Below are 22,279 nucleotides of genomic sequence, written 5' to 3'. Positions count from 1 at the left end.
CCGCTTACTGGTTGGGTCACGATCGTTCCCGTCTTCACCAAGATGTCCTTTTTGGTAGTACCTTACCTACCACCCTTGGAACTATACTCAGAGTGCTCTTATCTCCAGTTAATCGCGTCTCTTCTAGTCTTTCCTTTGGGGTGGGGTTTTGCACAGTAATCTCTTTTGTTCCTCTTGTAGATGGTGTGCTTCATTAAAGTGTTTATATTTTTATAGAACCTTGATTGGACTTTCCTTTTATTTTTGGACTGTGATACTATGTTTGGATCATTACTGGTTCACCTGCACACCACTCTTAGGAGTTCAGTCTGCCCTCGTCCCACATTATCACAAAAGGCAAAGGAGGTAAATCTCTTAACTGTATCTGATTTATCTTTATGATTGCGTGGGGTGTTTTGTAGAAGTGTGAAGCCTGAGCGAGCTATTCTGTCTCTGCTTACCCTTGTACTCCTGCGAGGCAGAATCCAATTCATCAGAGTCTGGATCCTCCTATTGAGCACATTCCTCCAGGGGCCTGCGCCTTAAGTACACGCAAAATGAAATTCTAAAGTCGCAGCTTAGGGTGCAGGAATTGGCTGGCCACTCAAGCCAGTAGGCACTTGAGGCTCAAGAGCGGTGTACACCTATAGTTGTTTATGGGGGGTAGGGTAGCAGCACTATGACATTACCCAGCATTTCCTTTCAGCTCATTAGCAGGATGTGGAGCAAAACAGTTGCTTATGTCTGCATTGTCCATTGGCACCTCCTCCAAAATTAATTCGCCAGGCTCGGTCCCCAGTACACGATATTCACGGTCCTGCATGCATAAGACTGAATGTGACGCCACAGATGCTGTTGCCCGATGCAGGTCCGCAACCAAAAAAATGTCACTCCTTGGGCCTAGATCCTTGACCCTTACCACTTAAAGTCCCTTTAACAACGAATAGACATCTCCTGGCCCTCATATATAGAGGGTGTCCCTTTTGAAGTGAGGTGCGCGACTATTTAGAAGAAGAGAGATAGACATTACCTGATTTTAAACCACTGAAATGATTGTCCCTTTTTGAGTGGGGTGGTTATCCCCTGAACTGCTCACTTAAGATTTGTCAAGCATTTGAAAGTTGGCTATCCTTATGAAGAGTGGGATGGGCACACCCCTAGAGGGTGCCGAGAGGGTTGACCAAACAATGCTCGGGGTGACCTCTTCCCTGGCTCGCACCATAAAACGAGTAGGCACACAACATGTACCTTAATGCTGTGGGATCTGAGGTGAGACTAGAATCAACTTCTCGTTGTGGTTGGTGATGATGAGTGATGATGAGATCCACTTGAGTTGTGGTGGGTCTTACTGGCTTCCTCCTCACAAATTCAGGTAGTGGTAGAAGGTTCTTTTCAAGCTTGAGAAAATACTGAGGTGCATTTATATATATATCAGTTAGGAGCCACAGGTACTAGTTACCAGTTGCTTTATTCTTCTTAATTTACCTTGCCAAGGCAGGTAGGATAACAGGTTACATGCAAGAGAGCACCCATCGGACACACCACGATATCCAGCTCCCAGTGTCAACTTCACTTTACACAGATGTAGAAGACACCATTTCGAAGTCCCCCTCTTTGTCTTCACCTGATAAGCAAGATTCCGGCAAAGGAATCTTCTTTCTTCTCCTGTTGGGGGTCTCCTAGAAGGTAAGGTCTGCCACAGTAAGAAGCCACTGTGTCTGCTTCGAATAGCCAGACAAGGGGCCTCGTTCCCAGAACAACCGGGTGTATGGGGAAAAAGCCTTCTGACACAAAAACCCCAGAATATTGCAGGTAACTGTTACTCTGAGTGAGTGGTCTGGGATGATGGAATTCGGGTAGATGGAAAATATCAGCCCCTGAGCAGAGTAGATTGTATGAAAACCAAGATCGAATGCCAAGGGACAGACTGGATCACGGGAGAACAAAAACCAAAGAAAGGTAAGGCAAAAAAGAAAACCGGGCTGATGCAGAATAGAAGAGATGACCCAAAATGTAGAAAAAGGGTAAATCAGCAGCCGTATGGGAAAAGAAAAGCAAAAGCAGAAAACGCCATAAGGGCGAGAAGGTAAGTGAGAAAGGTCCAAAGGCAAGAAAGGGGAGGCGGCAGCCGAAATGAGAGGAGAGAGAGCAGGCAAAGCAAAACAGATCGGAAAAAAGGGCAAAATAGGAGGAAAGCGGCAGGAGACAGACATGGACGAGCAGAGAGTAGCCAGAGCGAGATCCGACCCTAAGTAGGACAGGCAGAAGAAGAGCGGATAAACGGAAAAAAAGGAAGGAGAGTGGAGCACCGCTAAGATAAATTATCCCAGAGCATAACAAACAACGGGGAAAGCCTAATCAGTTGCAACACGCCGCCCGCCTTTTCTCTCTGTGACTAAAAGCAAACCGGCGGTGGCCATGCTGAAAAAGACTAGACCGCGTCCAGAGAAACGCTGTGACGGAGTATTCAATGGAGTCGGCAACTCCAGCGAGAAAGCAGCTTCCAACTCCTGGGAAATGTGATACCCAGAGAATCTGGCATTCCAAGAAACACTCGGGTCATTCTCTCAGCACCACACAGCCATAAAAGCTTGCATCACCCTTCATAGGATGCAATACAGCTCCAGGAACTGCAAGGTATAATATCCAATGATCATTTTTGGCAGTCATCACCTCGCAAGCCTGAATAAAATATGGTTGCCCTCCTCTATGGGAGAAATTGCTAATTGTTATTCCTTCTGCATCAGACTACCTGACCCTCCACTGGATAGCACTTATTCAATGCTCAATTCCTCCAAAACAAAAGATACTTCCTCGGGTCTCACCCATCATTCATTGTATTCCCTTCAAACCCCTCTTCAATACCCACCCCATCTCTGACCCCTCGCCTCAACCCCATTGGCCCATAACTTTGGGTGGAGGATCCTCATTTACTGAGATAAAACTACAATTCATTCATTACACCTCTCCAACTGTCAAGATCTGCTCTCATCTCCAGACTTACCTTTAGTAGGTTGGACTACTGCTCCAGCATCAGGGGATTCACGGCGTACTCCTTTGCCCTACTCGACATACTTAACTTCACCACCTGCATCCTCTTCAACCTTGCAGTCCTCATCTACTTCCGTGCAGCTCCTCTATGGAGGATTCTGTCAATTGGAAATAGCTCTGTTAATTTCTTCTTCCAGTCTGCAAATCCATGGGCGATTCCTCAATCTACCAACTTGGATAATGCAGTCTTCCCCGTGTGCACAGATTTTCAACTGTCATTAGCTAGTCAGTTCCCTCACCCTCTGTGCTACCTCCCGCTTTTGTTCATTCACTCTAGTCACCCTGCCACCACTGAAACTCGTTCCTGTTGACATCAAGTACATCGCCACTTTGGCTTCAAAACTGCCGTAGAAACTCTTTTTACTTAAAGGATGACGTGGGCCCTTGATCTCCCATCGTTGCACACTGATGTATATGTACTGTGCTTTCTAACCTTGCCTACATGTAATTACTCAAAACAGTAAATATTTTCCTCTGTACGCTTATCTTGTCCTGTCAGTGCTGCCCATGTACACAGACATTCCAAGTCAAATATGTGCCCTCAAGTACAGAGCATACTACCAGCATTCACTTTGCTATCCAAATAATTGAAAAAAACAAATCTGCTTTGAGCAGAAAGCAGATGCCTTCTCTCTATGATGGTGGCTGTTGCAACTCTTGTCAAGATTTGTGGAGGGGTATTTTCTGTTTTTATTAAACCTTCTGCCACAGAAATCAATGCCAGGGTTGAACCCGCTGGGAAGGTCGTTGGATATGATTTCCTTCCTTGACAAGCCTATGTACCATTGAAGCCCCAGTTTCAGTGTTGAATCTCTGACGTCATTCATCTGCCTGCAACTTCCAAACAGTGTGTCGACAATAGAAAACTGAAAATAAATAGTTGAGTTTGCGAGGGGTCAGAAATGAGAGGCGGACACAAAGTGGTAACGTTTTCAACATCAGGCATTTTTATTAAAATAAATGGGTTGCATAAAGGCCTCCCTGTCCCTATCCTAACGAGAGTTTCCCTACCTAGGAAACTAAAGATCAGTATGTGTCTCAGTGTCAAAATTATATACACGGTCCTTGTGTCCAAAACATATTAATCTGTCCCTCACACTAGAAAGGAGCAAGCAAGGGTGTAGGGGAAGTGTCTCTGATATAAGTTTGGTGAAAGTGTTCAAAAGCAAGTAAATACATTCAACAAAAATAATATTTGGATCCAGAGGGTGGTTTCCCTTCCCCTGGATGTCTCATGTAGGATGCCAGAAGAATCTCTTCCAAGCAACCACTTTTGTAGAGGCGGAAAAAGGGTCTCTTTCAAATAACCATTTCTTAAGGATAGCAAACATTTCTCTTTCCAGCAACCACTTTCCTGGTTCTGTACACCTGACTCAGGAAGTTTCTGTACAAACAATATGTCCGACACCATTCAGCCCTTTTAAGGTTTCTTGGCACCGAGTTCAAAAAACAAAGGGGTCTTATTCAACATGAGATGTTGTATCTAGGGTTCTCTTGTAAACCTCTTTGATACTTTAGTGGACCACCTGATGCATTTATCCATCAGAAATCAGCTCTTTAGGTCTTTGTTTATATCCTTCTGCCAGGTATATTGATGTTAACATGGTGTTCAATTTCACAGAATCCAGTGGAACTTCTGTGGACTACCCAGTATAATCCCCTGCTGGGAATCCCTTAATAGGCTTATCAGATTCCCTGGTATACTCTTTTGCCAGGTATCTTCCCACAATATCAACATATTTATTTAACTGAAGTTATTTAACTTCAACTTGACTGGTACTTGGACTGCCAGGACCTCTTTTCATCAGGTTCTTAGAGATCACCTGGTATACTCTCTTGCCAGGTATCTGCCCCAAAATTTCGTATTCCTCTGTGTATTTCGAATGGATTGCCTGGTGTACCCCCCTGCAAGGAATCCCTTTCTGGGGCTTGCAGATAGCCGGTGTGCTTCTCTGCCTGGTACCTTACCCCCCCAAATGCTCCCTGTCGGATGTGCTTCTTTCACCAGGGCTTCTCAATGTGCTCACCGTTTTTTTCTGTAGAGCACAGTTGTATTAATCACTGGCTATACTTACTTGGCTTGAGGTACATCTTGTTCCAACTTCCCCCACATTGATATCTCATAAGGAAACTTTTGGCTTTTGGTAACACCTGCTCCAACTTTCCTCATATAGATATCTCATATATGGAGACTTGTTCAAATTCTGACCTTTAACTCCTTGACTAGTATTCATTGGCTTGTGGCAATACTTGATCCAACCTTCCCCATATTGACATCTCATACATGAGGACATGGGTAAATGACGTCTTTGTATTCTACTTGGTCAGAATTCAAAATACGTTTTTAATGGTTCACATGCCCGACTATACGCCCCGGGGTCCCAAACATCTCTAGGCAGACTCACTGGTGTCTGGTAGCATTCCTGACCCATGCCATGTGGCTCCGGTAAAGCGTTTACTCTGGGACGGCGTCTCCTGCTCTGCAGACATTCTCCCAGCTCTCTTGCCAGCTCAGCTTTCACCCATCGGTAAGCCTGTAGCTTCTGGATGTGACCGCACTCCCAGTAGCTTTGCTGTCGACTACATTACAACAAATAGCCTGCATGTTCAGCTTTGTGTTTCCTTTGATCCACATTGACTCCACCTTCCTCGTCTAAGTACTTGAGGCTTCATGGGAGTTGGAGTCCATAGGATCTGTAGGACTTCGAAGGTGATTTTGTTTATGGATTTTTGGTTAGCACAAAAACATCACAGACGGGTGTGTGCATGCGTTATGCATAAATGAGGTGGGAATGGTATTCTGCCTAGAATGTTTTGCAGAAAGGGGTTTTGGGGTTTCACAATGGGAGGGGTTAATATAGAGGCAACTAGCCATTAAGAGTTTTTAAATGATGGGGTCAATAATATCTAATGTGGGACAGCAGTCAGGTTTCTGCCGCAATAGGGAAAATCAGTGGCATTCCCCCTAGGCTTCTTGAAAGGGAAGGCTCAGACAGATTTACCAGACGTGGGAATAAAATGGGAGACTGAATCCTTTAAATATTTGGGTATACAGATCCACTACGCCACTGCAGATACGTACCAGGACAATGTGGGTAGCGAAATCATGGATTTAGGGGACAAAATCAAGTTCTGGAGCAGATTACCTCTCTCACTCATGGGTAAAATAGCAATCTGTAAAATGGTCATCCTGCCTGACTGTTGTGTCTATTCACAAATATAACGCATGTGTTCAGACCTCCATTTTTCAAACAGCTAGACAGCATGTTTTCCGGGTACCTATGGGCTGGATGTTGAGGATCTATCTTCCCTCGAGTCTCTCAATACAAATAAGAGACCCCTCTGCCAACGCAGAAGAAGACAGTAGAACTCGTAGACAGCTAGTTCTTCCTACCAATGTACCCCTTTGTTGTTCGAATGCGGCAATCCAAGGTGTCAATTGATGGAAAGACAGGTAATTCAACCTCGACCCACCGGCTGCAAAGCAAAAGACACACGGTTAGCACTATGACAGTAAACATAAGTAAGGCAGTACTTGAATGAGAAAACGTGGCCAACCTCCGAGTCAGAGCAGACCAATACACCAGGCCATAGTTTTGTCAGTGTTTTCGGAATCATAGTAACACCAACAACACAGTACGAAAATTAGAGGAGGTGCTAGACCAGGGAACAACAGAGCACAAAAGGAATTACCCTTACCCAGTTGTAGTGCCTTAGTGGCACAGATGTGGAATCCGAAAGTGAAGAAAGATGGAAGAGCTCCTTGAAGTGGGACAGGAAACCTTGAAGTGGAATGGAAATTCTTGGTGTGGAGCAGAATGTAATATCCGTAAAACAGTTCTACCCCGACGGCACGAGGAACCTAAGAAAAGTGCAGCAGCAGTCTCTAGTCCATGAAGACACAAACCTCAGTGATTTGCCGTTTGTGCGGTGTACCCAAAGTACCAACAGTTTGTGAAACAAACAAAAAAAAAAAGGTTGAAGCAATGCGGGTGGTGTCTTTTGAGGGACGAAGAAAATCACAGGTTGTGGAAGCAGGCACAATCGTCGTTGTGCGGGCGGTGTCTATCATGGAATGTTGAAAAACTGTGCAGTCCGTGTAGGCAGGCAGAAGTATCTAGCAACAGGCAGGCATAGCAGTACAAAGGGAAATCCCAAAAGACAGTCCGTATGGCAGGCAAGGCTCAGAACAATAGGAGAGCGAGGTACAAATCAAGGGCTCAGGCAAAGGCGAAGTCCGAAAGCAGAAATAGGTCTATGACAATGGAGGAAGGAAACGGAACAAGAAATCACGGAACGAAACCAGCAACTTCATTCAGAAGCGCCTTTCCTCTGCAGAGGGCGTTGTTTATGTTCAAATCCAATCACATGACTCGTCTCCTTGCGTGAGTCAGGTGACGGATAATACGGTCACGCTTTCCTAGTTTCCATGGAACCGCATGATTCTCCAGTTTCCATGGTAACAAATAGCGAGAAAGGAATTGAGCTTTCCGATACCGTGGAAAAAGACGTGAATGGACACGCTGCAGGGCTTTCTGTATTATTGGATGTTTCCCATTGTCAGAGCTTGTAGCCTCACTGTTGGTAGAGTGTAATTTGGGAACAGTTGATGTAATATGAAGTGAGTCAAACCCACAAGAGGATGGAGTCCCGACACTGGAGGGAGGAGCAGGGTGTCCCTGGTACATTGCGGAGGTGTCATCTGGACGGCAGACTCTCCCTACCTGACTTTGAACTCTAGTATACAGCCTCTGAGCTGCAGCGCAAAGCTAAATGGGACAGCCAGACAAGAGGATCAGATAGATTCTTAATGGGCACTTCCCAACACCATACAGGGATGGAGGCACTCTTGGGGAGAACAGGAGATCCTCAGGCAACGGGCAACACAACGGTGTTCCAACAGGTGTGGAGAAGGATGCGCCGTCGATTGAAGCTGGGGAAGGGATATAGTCCGGAAATGCCACAGGGCATTCCCTGACCAAGAGAAGATACTGAATGATATAGGCTCTAACAGATGCAAAAGGGTAAGACTCAGCACGCTGGGGGACAGTCACTGTTTGAGTGCAGAAATTCAACATGCCAGGGGGGGGGGGGGCAGCTCCTAAATTTTGCACAATTAACGAAAACCCTGGCTGGCATATGGGACTCCATCCCAGAGGAGCCTTCTGTCTTCCCGGTACTTCAAGCCATACTCTCAATGGGCGCAGAGATGCATGCAATTACGAGGTTGTATACAGCGCTTCAAAAGATGCCGCCCCCCTTAAAGTGAAAGAGAAGCGGGAGCAGGACTTAGGAATGCAGCTAGAGGGAAAAACCATGGTCCAGGGTCTACACTGGGATATTTAAGGTTTCACACAACACGTGATTTCAACTAATTCTATGTCAAGACCGGAGGCTCCCATTATGTTGCTCTTTCTTTTTATTCGACAATAAAGAAAAGAGCTCAGCAGCAAGATATTTGTGCACTAAAAGTGAAAGTGCCATAAGTAATGTGCAGAAAACAGGTGCACCAAATATATATAATAAACATAGCAATATAACAGTAATATAACAGTAATATCTTAACATAAAAGGTAAGAGTCTCTGAAGAAAACTACATTTCCCAGGGAGCTTGGCTCCAGTTAATTTTGAGGCCATCAACACGTGACCTAGTCCACCAATGGTAGTTCAGATCCCCTGCATAAACAGTCCTAAACATGATGACACTTCCTCTTTTTTTGCTGCTCACAGCAAGAGATAAGTACTTCATGTTTAGCACTGCTTACGTCATGATTTTATAATTTAAAAGATAACGTTACAAAAATGTCATAATAATATGTTCACTGCATAGTTACAGACTATACGAATTTTACTTTCAATATTTTTTTTTTTTAAATTATAATAATAATGTGTACTTTTATGTTGGGCTCCAACGTCAGTCCTCTGACCTCGGAGACCGCTTCACACGGTCACAACTGATCAGTTATTTTTTCCGCTCGTCGAGCAAATTCTCCGATGGCCGGCTTCGAAGCAACTTCGTTGCGCGCAGAGGTACTGGGGGATGCGGCGCGGCCTAGTCGGACCACGCTGCACCGCATGCAGGCCGTCAGGGGAGCGCCTGCTCTCTGGGTCCTTTCCTCTACATTCCGGCGCTCGAGTGCGCATGCCCGTTATAATATAACGGTTCTTGCAGCTCGAGCGCCGGAATCTTTTCCTCAGACAGAGCGACCGTTTCTTCTCGCTGGTTTTTCACCACGCATATATCAAAGACATTTTCTATTCAGCATTTAAGAACAATTACAAGACTGAACTGAAATAACATTACTGGGCAGTGAGAGAAGGCGTTCGGAAGCCCAGAAAAAAAAAAAAAAGTGAGTAAGGTGCATTTATTTTATAATGGCAGAACAGTACTCGCCTCAATCAGATCAGGCTTGGTCTGAGGCCGAGGGAGATCACTGTTACATAGATGAAGTGGCAATGGCTAATAGTTTACAGAAGGTTCTGGGATCCTCTGTGGAGACCAGTGTTAAGAAAGCTGTAACGGATAAGCTCCTTCCCATACAAAATCGTCTACACACTATCGAGGAGCATTTCAGAGGGACCTACCCTCCTGGGAGGAAGAGAACACAGAAAAAGAAGCACCTTACCGAAGGGGGATGTATACCGGCTCGCAAGAGAAAAAGCTCTATGACCCCCCCCCCCCCGAGCCAGCCATCTAATGCCACAGCTGCCGTAATGGACACCTTCTCAAGGCTGAAACAAGCCTTCATGAATAGGAAGGTAACCCCTTCCCATCTACCCTCTTACCCCGAGGAGGAAACCAGGGGAACGAGACCTTCGAGCCCGGAGGGACACGGACAGGGCTCGGAAGAAGAAGATCATAACAAAAACGTCTACGACGCTGAACTTTCTCACTCATCTTCAGATGAGGAATTTCATTTCGAGGATTCAAGACCCCCTGCGTCAGGAATTGCAGCAGACCCCATCCCTTATGACACAACCGGGACCAAACCTTCTGCTGGAGGTACATTTAGCCCGAAAGACTTAATACACCCCAGGTCCACCGACTGGGAACCATCTTCCAAGACATCCAGTTACATCCACCTTAGGCTGCGCAAGCCGCTTGATAAAGAAGTTCGCGCCAGACTATGTGCTGAATGTCCACGACCAGACATTGCGGATAAAGTAGCTTTGACTCCGGAGCGCAATTCTAAAATGATTACCTTTTTGGGTAAAAACGTTAAAGACCCCAGAAAGGGTATTGATCGCGCCTGGAAAACCTGCCAGGACAAAGTATTGGACATAGCAGGTCCACTAGCAAAAATCTCCGATCTTGCGAATGCAGCCATCTCCTCATCGGATCCCATCGACCCAGTGATTCTGTCCGGTTGGGTCCAGAGGGCTATTTGCCTCTTGGGCAACGCCTGTTGCGCCATCTCAACAGAGCGACGGAAAGGCATCCTATACAAGATAGATGCCAAATTAACCGAACTGGCAGACACAGAATCCGGCCCAACGGCGCAAGGCCAGCTTTTCGGAGACCCTTTCATGAAGGAGATGACAAAATTCATCGGGACATTCACGGTGTTGGACAAAGCACAGGCTTAAAAAAAAGGAGTATTTGCAACCAAGGTTTTCTCCAGGGCCAGACGAGGAAGAGGTCGCTCTTCCGGCCGTTACTTCTTCGACAAGAGACCTCAACAATCTCGAGGCCAGCATAATTCCTGGCAAGAATGCCCCGACACTTTCTTCCCCTCGAGAGGTCGTGGAAGAGGGCGTCCCTGGAGGAGAACGGCCAGATACCCTGCCCAACAACAACCCACATGTCAGTGTACTGATAACTGCGCCAGCGCCACTAACACCTATAGGAGGGAGGTTAAGGATGTTTGCAAATGTTTTGGATACCTTATCAGGGGATGCCTGGGTCAGAGACACAGCTCGGGGTCTACACCTACAGTTTTTTTACACAGCCCGTTCAGACATGTCGCCCCATTCCCATAGTAATGTCTCTATCAGACCAAACCGCCTTAGACAGCGAAATACTCAGTCTCCATCAGAAGCAAGCGATTCGCCCCTGCTCAAGTCAGGGAGGCTTCTTCAGTACCATTTTTCTGGTACGCAGGAAGCAAAAAGTGCGCCTAGTCATAAACCTCAGAGCGCTCAACGAGTTCATCCTTTACTGCCATTTCAAAATGGAAGGTATACACATTCTCAGAGATCTTCTCAGGCCGAACGACTGGCTTATGCGCCTAGACTTAAAAGATGCTTACCTCACAGTACCGATTCATCAAACACACATCAGTTACCTCAGATTCTCCTGGAGAAACCGATATTGGGAATTCACAAGTCTCCCATTCGGACTCTCTTCGGCGCCTTGGGTATTCACCAAACTCTTAAGACCTGTAGTAGCTCGATTAAGAGAGCAAGGTGTCCGTCTCATAATTTATCTAGAAATTATTTTCATGGCCCAATCACAGGAGTTAGTTCAGAAACAAACCAAACTAGCAATAAACTTGCTACACAGCCTAGGTTTTCTTATAAACTGGGAGAAGTCAGTTCTACTTCCATCCAAAAATATGGAATTTCTAGGATTCATAGTGGATACACAGAATTCGCAGCTTCGACTCCCATCAGCCAAGATTCACTCTACCAAAAAAGAAATACGCAGACAGTTACAGAAGAACATGTTCTCCCTTCGAGAACTAGCAAGAGTGATAGGGCTACTTTCACCTTCCATCCAAGCAATATTTCCCAGCCCTCTTCACTATCGAGAGCTGCAAAGACTAAAAGGCCAACACTTAAGGAGAAACCTTTCTTATTCTCAACTCCTGACACTGTCTCCTCAAGCGAGGACAGAGCTCAACTGGTGGCTCTCTCACATGGTAGCCTGGAAAGGCAGAGCCATCTTCGGCTCCGCTCCAGATATTATTATCGAGTCGGATGCCAGTCGCTCCGGTTGGGGAGCGAGATGCGGTCCCATAGCCACGGGAGGGACTTGGTCCCCACAGGAGCTGGACCTTCATATCAATTGTCTAGAGCTTCTTGCAGGTTCCTTTGCAGTGCGCTCTTTTGCCAAAGACAAAGCGAGTTGCTGTAATTTACTAAAGATGGACAACATCTCAGTGGTAAAATACATCAACCATCTGGGCGGCACCAAGTCGAGACCACTAGCAGACTTAGACAAAGACTTCTGGTATTTCTGTCTGGATCACCAGATTTCAGTTACATCAGAGTACCTTCCCGGCCTCCCAAATGCAGTAGCGGACTGGTACTCACGCCACTCGACAGATTACAGCGATTGGAGAATCAACAGAGAGATTTTCCTCCGCCTTCAGGAGATCTGGGGTCCGATGTCCATAGACCTCTTTGCTTCCAGGCTCAATTCCCAACTACCAGCTTTCTACAGCTGGGGGCCGGATCCAGCAGCAGCTGCAACAGACGCATTCCTACAGTCATGGTCCCAGGGAATACTGTAGGTCTTTCCTCCTTTCACTATGATAGCGAGGACCCAGGCGAAGGCCCGTCAGGAGCACGCAAATCGGATCCTTATAGCGCCGGTATGGACATCTCAGGCTTGGTATCCAGTTCTTCTGGAACTTTCTACGGATTCTCCAATCCTACTACCCCAGTTTCTGGATCTCCTATTAGATCCATCAGGTCAACGTCATCCTCTCCTACTCAACAGATTTCTGACCTTAGCAGCCTGGAGGATTTCAGGTCAAGATGGAGAGTCCCAGGCATGTCACACAAAGCGATCAACCTTATCGAAGAGAGCTAGGCTCCTAGTACCCGGAAGAGATACTCCAACTCTTGGAGCATCTGGAGCTCCTGTTGTCGTGAGAAAGGATTACATCGAGCTTCAGCATCTGTAGAAGAGATTTTGAATTTTCTGGCATCCCTAGCGGAAAAAGGGCTCGCCTACAGGTCTGTGAACGCTTACCGTTCAGCAATTTCCGCAGGTCATGACCTTATCCAAGGAGGACCAGCAGGAGAACACCACCTCATCTGCAGGTTGCTCAAGGGTGTAAGGCTTACCGTCCCACCTCCAGCTCGCTATGACAAGCTTTGGGACGTTAATAAAGTACTCATCCTTTTTCTGGCATGGCCTAGTAACGAAGAACTATCGCGTACAGCCCTACCTGGCAAACTCACTACTCTACTCTGCTTGGTCTCCTGCAGGAGAGTCTCAGACATCAGAGCTCTAGATCTAGCAGGCAGAACTTTTTCTCCTGATGGCATTGTATTCCATATTCATAGAAGAAAAAAGTGCAGTTCCAGGGTGATTATCTATCCCGCCTTTAGAGATCAACCGAAGCTCTGCTTGGTTAAATGCTTGAAAGTCTACGAAGAAAAGACGGCTCCCCTCAGAACCTCCCCCAACGGGCAGCTACTGATCGCTCTGTGTAAACCGCACAAAGCAGTATCAGCACCGACCTTAGCACGTTGGGTCTGGTGGACGCTAGCTCAAGCAGGGATAGACACCAAGCATTTCGGAGCCCACTCAGTTAGAAGAGCCATGGCCTCCAAAGCCTTTCAGGCAGGAGTTTGCCTAGAAGATATCATGAGGATGGCAGACTGGGCTAGTGAATCAGTTTTCAAACAATTCTACCTAAAGCCAGTAGATCAGCCGGCATCTATTGTGGTAAGTAAGCTTTAAACAAGCATAATGGGAGCCTCCGGTCTTGACATAGAATAAAGATTTTCTATGATAACTTACTAAAAAGTCTTAATTCTATTAAAGACTCGGAGGCGAGCATTATCGCACCCGGCGAGAAAATAACAGCATGTTACCTGATGTTAATTAAAGATGTAATGAAAAGATTAATGATCTGAAATTTACATGTACCCTAACTACAAGATTTTCTTCCACCCTGATAAGGAATCTAGGGTTGTCATATACAAGAGACTAAAATTTTCCTTTTTCTTGACAGCGCCGACAGACAAGTCCGCCTGATCTCGGCCCGACACAAGTTGTTCTTCTTCAAGTTAGCTACAATTATCTCCTACTATGGACAGCCAAGTTCGCAGCCCAGAAAGAGGAAGTGTCATCATGTTTAGGACTGTTTATGCAGGGGATCTGAACTACCATTGGTGGACTAGGTCACGTGTTGATGGCCTCAAAATGAACTGGAGCCAAGCTCCCTGGGAAAAGTAGTTTTCTTCAGAGACCTTTTATGTTAAGATATTACTGTTATATCGCTATGTTTATTATATATATTTGGTGCACCCATTTTCTGCACATTACTCATGGCACTTTTACTTTTGGTGCACAAATATCTTGCTGCTGAGCTCTTTTCTTTATTGTCGATTAAAAAGAAAGAGAAGCATAATGCTCGCCTCCAAGTCTTTAATAGAATTAAGACTTTCTAGTAATTTATTATGGAAAATCTTTATTCTGGTCTACATCATACACCAGGTGTACATGATGCCATCGAAATTGCACATGATCGATGCAAAACCCCTGCATACCTGCCCGAGATGCAAAGGCAAGTCTGCAGGCTTTTGGCACATGGTGCAGTTATGCCCGTACATTGTGGCCTACTGGTAGGTAGAGATACGGAAGATCAATACCCTGCTAGGGAGGCAACTAGAATGGATACCTCAAGTGTGTTTGTTGGGACTTCTCCCAGGGGGGAAAGGGAAGTGAAGGAACCAATCGAATAAAATATCAACGTTTCTACTAGTTCTAGCGAACCGCTGTATGGCGATTACATGGAAAAGTCCTAAGGGTTCGCAGTTACAGCATTGGGCCAAAGATATAATCAAACGGGCAGCGGCACGAAAGACTATAATACGAGAACTGAGAGGACTCTGAAGCCCTGCAATTGCAGTGGAACACCCTCCTTAACAACCACAAATGCCACCAGATGACCTTCCCCTATGAGAGAAAAGAGGATATCATCAAGACAGGACACAAAAATTTCACGGACATGCAATAGGGCTCATAAGAATAAGAGTGACTGACGTGGCTCGTAGGACGCTATGCCCATGAATAATTGTGATACTTTTGAGTTGAAAAGGAAGGGGCTCCACACTTTTGAGCATATACGAAATTGGTCTAACATTGTGTCAATAAGTTGTAGATTCTGTTTAAATGAATTGCAACCAGAGGCTTTAAAACATCTGGTAATTTACTGGCCCTTTTTTGAACAATTAAGGGTGGCATATCTGGGGGCATCTTTGGTCAGAGACACTGTTAGCCAGAGAAACTTTATGGGCAAAATGTATGTCACATCCTAATAACTCCTTTATGAGTAAACTTTGTGGGTTCATTGCAATAATTTAGACACAGCTATGGAATTTTTTTATCAAAAGAGAATTTAGAGACTGCTTGATAATAAGATTTCAGAAAATTAGTTCCAGTACATCCAAAAATATAACGTTTTGTAAAATTCTCAGTGTATATTTTTTATAGATCTTGGGTTGTTTTATTAAGACTTGTTAATGTTATATGATTTGTAGATCTTATATGTTGCCAAAGAGTGATCAGGGGTCGGGGGTGTTGCATTTTTGTGTGAGAATTCCTCTTGTTTTTAAAAAAAAAGTCTTTGCCTTATGTATGAGATTGATATTTTAGAAAAAGTTGTGAAGTCTGTGAAATATTACGGATGTAATTCATTGATATGTAAAAGTAAATATGTGTAAAAGTTTTTTTTTTAACTAAAATGCACAATAAAAAAATTTAAAAAAAGATCTCTGAGCACTCCACACAAACCCCCCACCCCCAATATAGGAAGGGTGGATACAGGGGTGGGACTGGACAAACAGGGTTGGGGAGTGAGCTAAAGTTATGCATACGTTGAAACACAGGGAGTGGGAGATATCGGAAGAGGGGCAGGGAGGGAAGGGAAATGGGGAGGACGTGTTACTGTTATGCTTGACTTTAAACTCAAACAGATTTAAACAAAAAAAGAAATTATGCGGCGATCTTCTCTGGAAAGGGAAGAATACTGTGCCTCTCCTGATGGGGTCACCACCTTCCCCTGACAGCAATATCCTCCCATGTGATCCTCCCTCCTAATAGCATCCCCAAGGACAGCTTCAGGTAGCGGCTGCTGCCCCTGGCTACATGGGAGGAGATCACTAGCTGGGGTTCAGTGATGACTCCACAGGATTCATCACAGATGTCACCTTCAAGTCAGTCATCAGGTCTAAAGCTTCTTGATTCATTTCTGAAAGGACATATTGGCAAAGGTCCTTGAGTTTTCTCCAAAGTGAATAGTCATTCATGGCTAGTAGGGCAGTATTACTGGAGGCTCTACACACCAAAGCATTCATTTTGGCTCGGGCAGCCTATTCTCTTGGAAACACTATAATGAGTTCCTGACAGTTGAAGAGACTGTAGGAAAGGCGGATGCCTTATTCACCGTCACTGCAACTAAAGAAACCACCAGAAGATGATTTCTCAAAGAAGGGGTTCTTCAACCACAGGTTCATACTTCTATTAGCATGATGGACAAGTCCATGTAAAAGCCTTTAAGAATATATCCATGTTGTGTCCTAAAAAGCTATGCATTATTGACATCGAAGCTTGCGAGACAAAGGGTCTTCCATATCTCAGAAATGACTAAATCTTTGGAGGACTGTAGCGCTACAGATGAGATTTTCAAAGCTTTCATACCCTTAGTGTAGTTTTTATCAATGAGGACAGGTCCCCATCAGGTGGCAACTACAAGACAAGTCCCAAATCATGACTATGGGGTAGAGTGATGCATTTTCTTTTATCAGAGTCAAAGAAGTCGCCCACTTCAACAATGATGGGCACCGGAGGCTCAAACGGCTCCACAGGGTGACCTAGTCCAGCATGTTCGGTTGGCCTGCCTCTTTTCTGGGGGTGCCTCCTGAATGCAATACCTCGAAAGGGAACTTTGTGGGAACAAACTGCTAAGATCCTCCTGTTGAACCCTTAGGAGCTTGTAAGCACGTTTGGTGGCCAATGGAGATATCGCTGTACGCCTTGTTGGTCAGGAACTCAAACAGATACACTTGCTGAAAGTGATGGTGGTCTAGAACCTGCAGTGACCGGCATCAAAGACAGTCGAAGGCGAGGGGCCACGCAACACCAAAGGACTTCAATCATCATATGGGTCTAAATCAAATGGCTTTTCAACACCCAATAGGGTGGCATGAGGAGGGGTGCAGCAAATGTGTATTGGGAGGTTGCATCCAGCAGATGGTTGGGGTAAAGCATCCCTGTGTCTTAGCCGATTTCTGGGCAGTTACCTTGTCTGCCTTCCTTTTGGCAAATTGTTCTGGGGTAGAGCCCATGATTTCCCATCTTAAAGTGGAGAAGCTATGCCTCTCTCTAGGGGCCCTTTAAGTAATAGCTCGAAAATGCCTGCAACCGTCAACACTGTGGGAATTAGGGAGATGTTAAAGTTATTGGAGTGGACACCCCACACCGCACACCACCACATATGGCAGTATTTGAACATCATGGAGAGGGTAAAAGGTAAACCTAACTAGGTGAATGCTAAGTCTAAGCAAAGTTCTTCTGAGACAAATGACATTGCCACAATGCCAAAGTGGTCAAAGGCTTTGGAATCTGAGCTCAACAGGGTTTTCTGTGTTCAGGGATCCTTTCAAAAGGACAAAGCATCTGAGCTGGCTCTAGTGTGACGAGTTCAAACGACGAGTGCTTAAAGAGGATAGATGTTCCTTAGCATGGCTAGCACTAGGCAGCGTAGGGTATGATTTTGAGAATGTGGGGTGACCCGTTGGTGAGAGGGGACTGTCGGGACAACTCCAGGGGGTGCAGTTGTAGTTAGGATCTGCACCAGCTAGAGGGGGTTACCCGTGCAGGACTTCAGTTCTGAATTTATGCAAAACAAAATCGTCAGGACCCAAATATTTTCTAGCACACCTGCGCCAAGCCAGATGTAAGCTTACCATCCATTACTCTTTTTAGAGTGTCAACCAATTTTGGGTTGGGGGTTGCGGCTGCAACTCCAACGGTTTATGCTGGGTATGGATGCACTACCCGGAGCAGATAGTCAATTTACAAATTACAATAGGCATAACCTGGAGTAGAATCTTGCAATAAGACAGCAAATGCTTAACTGCTTTGTTAAGCTAGTTTTCCCACACCCCCACTTTTTGACTAATATTCAATTATTCCAATGTACTCAGCATTCATATGCAAACCAAAGAAAATACTGAAACTGAAGTTTCATTCTTTCCTTTGACTACATTAATACGATCTGTTTAAATGAGTACCGTGATTCTGTCGAACACGCTGAGCTATTCCTAATAATCAGAAGGACGATCCAATGCTCAAATAGATCTTCGCTCTGACATGGATGGTTATAGAGCCTAGTCAATTATTTTCAATATTGCAGTTTGCATTTTTAATTGCACCACACCAGCTTTTAAAAAATAATGCAAATCACTCATTTGGGAGACTAAATAGGAAGACCAGAGTGCCTATTGTAGCTTCACCCAATCTGCCCACTTTTACAACACCAGAGAAGCACCTGCTATATACACGTTTCCATTATTGGCTACAATAACTACTGAAAGGACTGCTACCAGTGTCGACCAGTGGCCCGCCTCCAGGAAGGAGACTTGCTGCTCAGGAGCCAACCAAAAAGGCCATCAGTCACAGTCCTTGAGTAGGCAAGACTATTTCAGAGCCTACTATCTAGTGTCAAATCTGAGATGATCCATCAGCGCATCTTCAGCATTCATCTATTGCCTGTGAAACCATGCACAGCTTAATACCAACTTTGGACAATTTCATATGTAATGCTAGAGGGTTCAACTCTTTCTGTGAATGGTATAGAATCCACAGATGCCTGCTAATGTGACCACAACAGAGTCCCGTAAAGAGACCCAAAAAGTATGAACCTTCCTTTGGTGGCAACGTTTTAGCAGTCTACAAAAAAAATAGGGACCAGTTCAACACATTCCGAATGGCTTCCAACAGTAGGCTGCCGCACAGACATTCACAGGGTATCCTAGTAAACCGTAAAGGATATTGCTTGCTTTCTGTATCTTCAGTGAGCAGTTTAAGCTGGATGGTACACATCTGAATCAGTTTATCCAGTTGCTGCTCGGCCTCCAATAAGTTACTGATTTCCTTCACAAGCTGCTGGTACCTGCCGCTGTTCTCAACAGCAGTCTTACTGCCTCTATAAATGGTGATGAAAGTCAGACACAAAGGCAGTTTTAAACATGGGTCAGGCATCAGCCTATTTCACACAAAACATTTCTTGGCTAGCTCTGTCTCCGAACACACTACACCAGCTGCATACGTTATACACCGACTGCTTTACATTTTGCAGTGGTAGGGCCTGTGGGGAAAGGTGGTGAGAGTTAGGGGAACCATCATCATCCAAGAGTAGGAATAATCCATCAGTCTGGGAATCATTGCTGTGGTGCTTTTAGCAGCACTAAAGAAATATTGAAGGGCCTCCTAACAAAGGTCTCCGGATTGGGGAAATCAGATTCATTTTAGTATCTTCAGTCTTGGTCAACAGGGAGCATACAGATCAACGTATGAATCAGCCAGATTTCTCCCCATCCCACCACAGAGATAACTCAAGGCATGGGCCTCAATGCGAATACGAACAAGGACAGTCTTCAGAGTAATAAGGCAGCAAGAAAGCACAGGAATTAAAGGAGTTTCTGGTCAAACACAAGGCAGCCAACCTTTCACTCAGTGAACCTCATCATATTCCATGGTTATTTTCCAAATACATACACAAGTCTCATTCAATTGCCACAGTTGCCTGTGCATCACCTCTTAATTCAATTAATCGTATAACAAAGTGAAGCCAATGTTCATGCAACTCGTGCAGTTCTTTGAGCAGCACATTTCATGGACTGAGTAACATCCACTGTACCATTTAAGAGCAGATGGTCTTCAAAAAACAATTAAAAGAAACAATTAAATACTAAGGGTGAAGAACAATGAAAGAGAAGAAGTTACTTACCCCTGGTAATGTTCTTTCGACTGGATGTTCCTCCCACGTATATTGTGATACTATATCTCACCAGCTTCGGAAAAAACAAATCTCGGCAGAGGGCGCTGTATGCAGTGCTGTCGCGTCGATGTCCCTCAAGGGCCTCCGTCGACGTCATTGTCAGTATGAATAGCGCATGCAGCGCCTGTTGGCTTCAGTTCTGTTTTTCTGTTCCCCCTTTTCAAGGAATTAACCAGGCGTACTCAAGACCGCAAGCTCTCAGAAAGTGAACAGTGTAATACACGTAAATTGTACAACGGGGTAGGCTAGGAGGGGCGATGAGGAATACGTGGGAGGAACATCCAATCGAAAGAACGTTACCAGGGGTAAGTAACTTGTTCTTCGAATGGATTGTGTCCTCCTACGTTTTCCTCATCTTGTGATAGACTCCCAAAGCAGTGACAATTCGGAGGTGGGAGTATCAATTTAATCAAGAACCGAATGGAGAATGGCCTTAGAAAAAAGTCCTCCTTGAGTGGAGGAAGAATCGAAACAGTAATGTTTGACAAATATGTGAATGGACGACCAAGTGGCAGCTGAACAGATGTCATTTATTGGGACACCTATTTGGAGAGCCGCAGAAGTTGCCATGGCCCTTGTGGAATGGGCTCTTAGCCCTTCCGGCGGGTCCTTTCCTGCAAGTCTATAACATTCACCAATTGCCAGTATGATCCACCTGGATATAGTTTGTTTGGTTACTGCCAGGCCCAATTTGGGGCCAGTATACCCAATAAAAGGTTGGTCATACTGGCAAAATTTAGCCATTCTGGAAATGTAAAAGCTTAGAGCCCTTTACGGGTCTAGCCTATGCAGTCTCTCTTCCTCTCTGCCTGAATGAAGAGGAGGATAGAAGGTTAGTAGCGTTATCTTCTGCGACAAATGGAAGTATGAGACTACCTTCAGTTTCTTAAGTCCAAGATGGGTCTCAATCCTCCGTCCTATTTGGGAATGAGAAAATAGGGGGAATACCAACGGTTGTTCCTCTCCGCTAGAGGTACATGTTCTATTGCACCTCTCTCTAGCAGGGTTAAAATTTCCTGCACAAGGAGCGGGTCAAGAATTTTGGCAGGGTTGGATCCCGATAGATGATCTTGAGTACTTCTTTGAAAAGGAAGGCAGTAACCTTGGGCTGCCGTTTCCAGTTCTCAAGCATCTGAAATAATGCCACGCCATTCTATCAGATGCTGAGTAATTCTGCCTCCCACCGGGGTCTTGTGGGTCAAGGCCTCAGAGTGGCTTAGAGGCAGCTGCAGTAGCTGCTGAGGGTACAGTTGCCACTGCTGGGTTGATTTAGCACCCCTTCCTCGTCCACCACGAGGGAATCTTCTTTGTCCACTTTGTCCAGACTGTCCTCTTCCTCTCTCAATTGAGGAATAGAAACGAAAATAACGACCCCCTCCAGGAAGATCAACCTGAATAGGGTTGTTGAGGTTGTCGAATGGAAGCGCTAAGGGTTTTAGCTGCCGCCTTGAGGTCTGCAGCTTCTCCAGACTCCCATCCGCCTTGCTGCCGAACAGCCTCGAGCCATCAAAGGGCATGTTGAGCAGTCTGGCCTGCATGTCCGGTGAAAACCCTGACTTTCTCAACCATGCAATCCTGCGTAGTATGGTGCTAGCAACCATGGATCTGCTGATGCTGTCAGCAGTATCCATCTCTTATTTGCCTTCTTTGAAGAAGACAGACTGCCTCTATCGACTCCTCTTGGATTTCTTTCGCCGGGAGGAGTCTCTAGACTCGCCTGACTTTTTTTCTATCTTCGAAGAAGACTTCAAAGCCACCCTCCCCACCGCCAGTTTACCTCTGCGTTCTGAGAGCTTTCTCTGTCATGGCCTGGCAGGACCCACAGTCATCGGTACAGTGCCCGGAACCCAGACACCACACGCAGACGCGGTGAAGATCCGTAATAGAGATCTTTGTCCCGCAGTCGTAGCATTTTTTAAAACCAGACTTTGGGGTCGAAGGAGTCGAAAATGAAGACATTTTCTATGAAGAAAACTGAAGCGTGCCATTAAACACTAGAAGCAAAGCTTTTGTAAAAAATGGAACTGAAGACAACGGGCACTGCATGTGCTATTTATACTGAGGGTGACGTTGACGCTCAACAGAGGCCCTCGAGGGACATTGACGCGATGGCATCGCATACAGCGCCCTCTGCCGAGAAAAACGTTTTCCAAAGCAGCAAAGCTGGCAAGATATAATATCACAGGTGAGGAATACGTGGGAGGACACAATACATTTTAAAAGGGGCTTCTATAAGCAGACTAGCAAAACCTGCAGCAACCATGAATAAAAATGCCCTCTCGACT

General features: G+C 45.4%; 1 protein-coding gene across 1 annotated transcript in view; it reads right to left on the bottom strand.

Moving 5' to 3' along the window:
• The window catches only part of E2F1 (E2F transcription factor 1), a 718,581-nt gene that overhangs the window by 338,875 nt on the left and 357,427 nt on the right, over positions 1–22,279 (bottom strand). Inside the window, exon 4 of the mRNA XM_069652146.1 lies at positions 18,987–19,139. Coding sequence (XP_069508247.1) covers positions 18,987–19,139 — 153 coding nt within the window. The remainder of the gene's footprint in view (positions 1–18,986; positions 19,140–22,279) is intronic.

Source organism: Ambystoma mexicanum, chromosome 3p, assembly GCF_040938575.1.
Source record: "Ambystoma mexicanum isolate Mex_15411 chromosome 3p, UKY_AmexF1_1, whole genome shotgun sequence".
Classification (NCBI taxonomy): domain Eukaryota; kingdom Metazoa; phylum Chordata; class Amphibia; order Caudata; family Ambystomatidae; genus Ambystoma; species Ambystoma mexicanum.
This window is presented reverse-complemented; position numbering and strand designations above follow the sequence as displayed.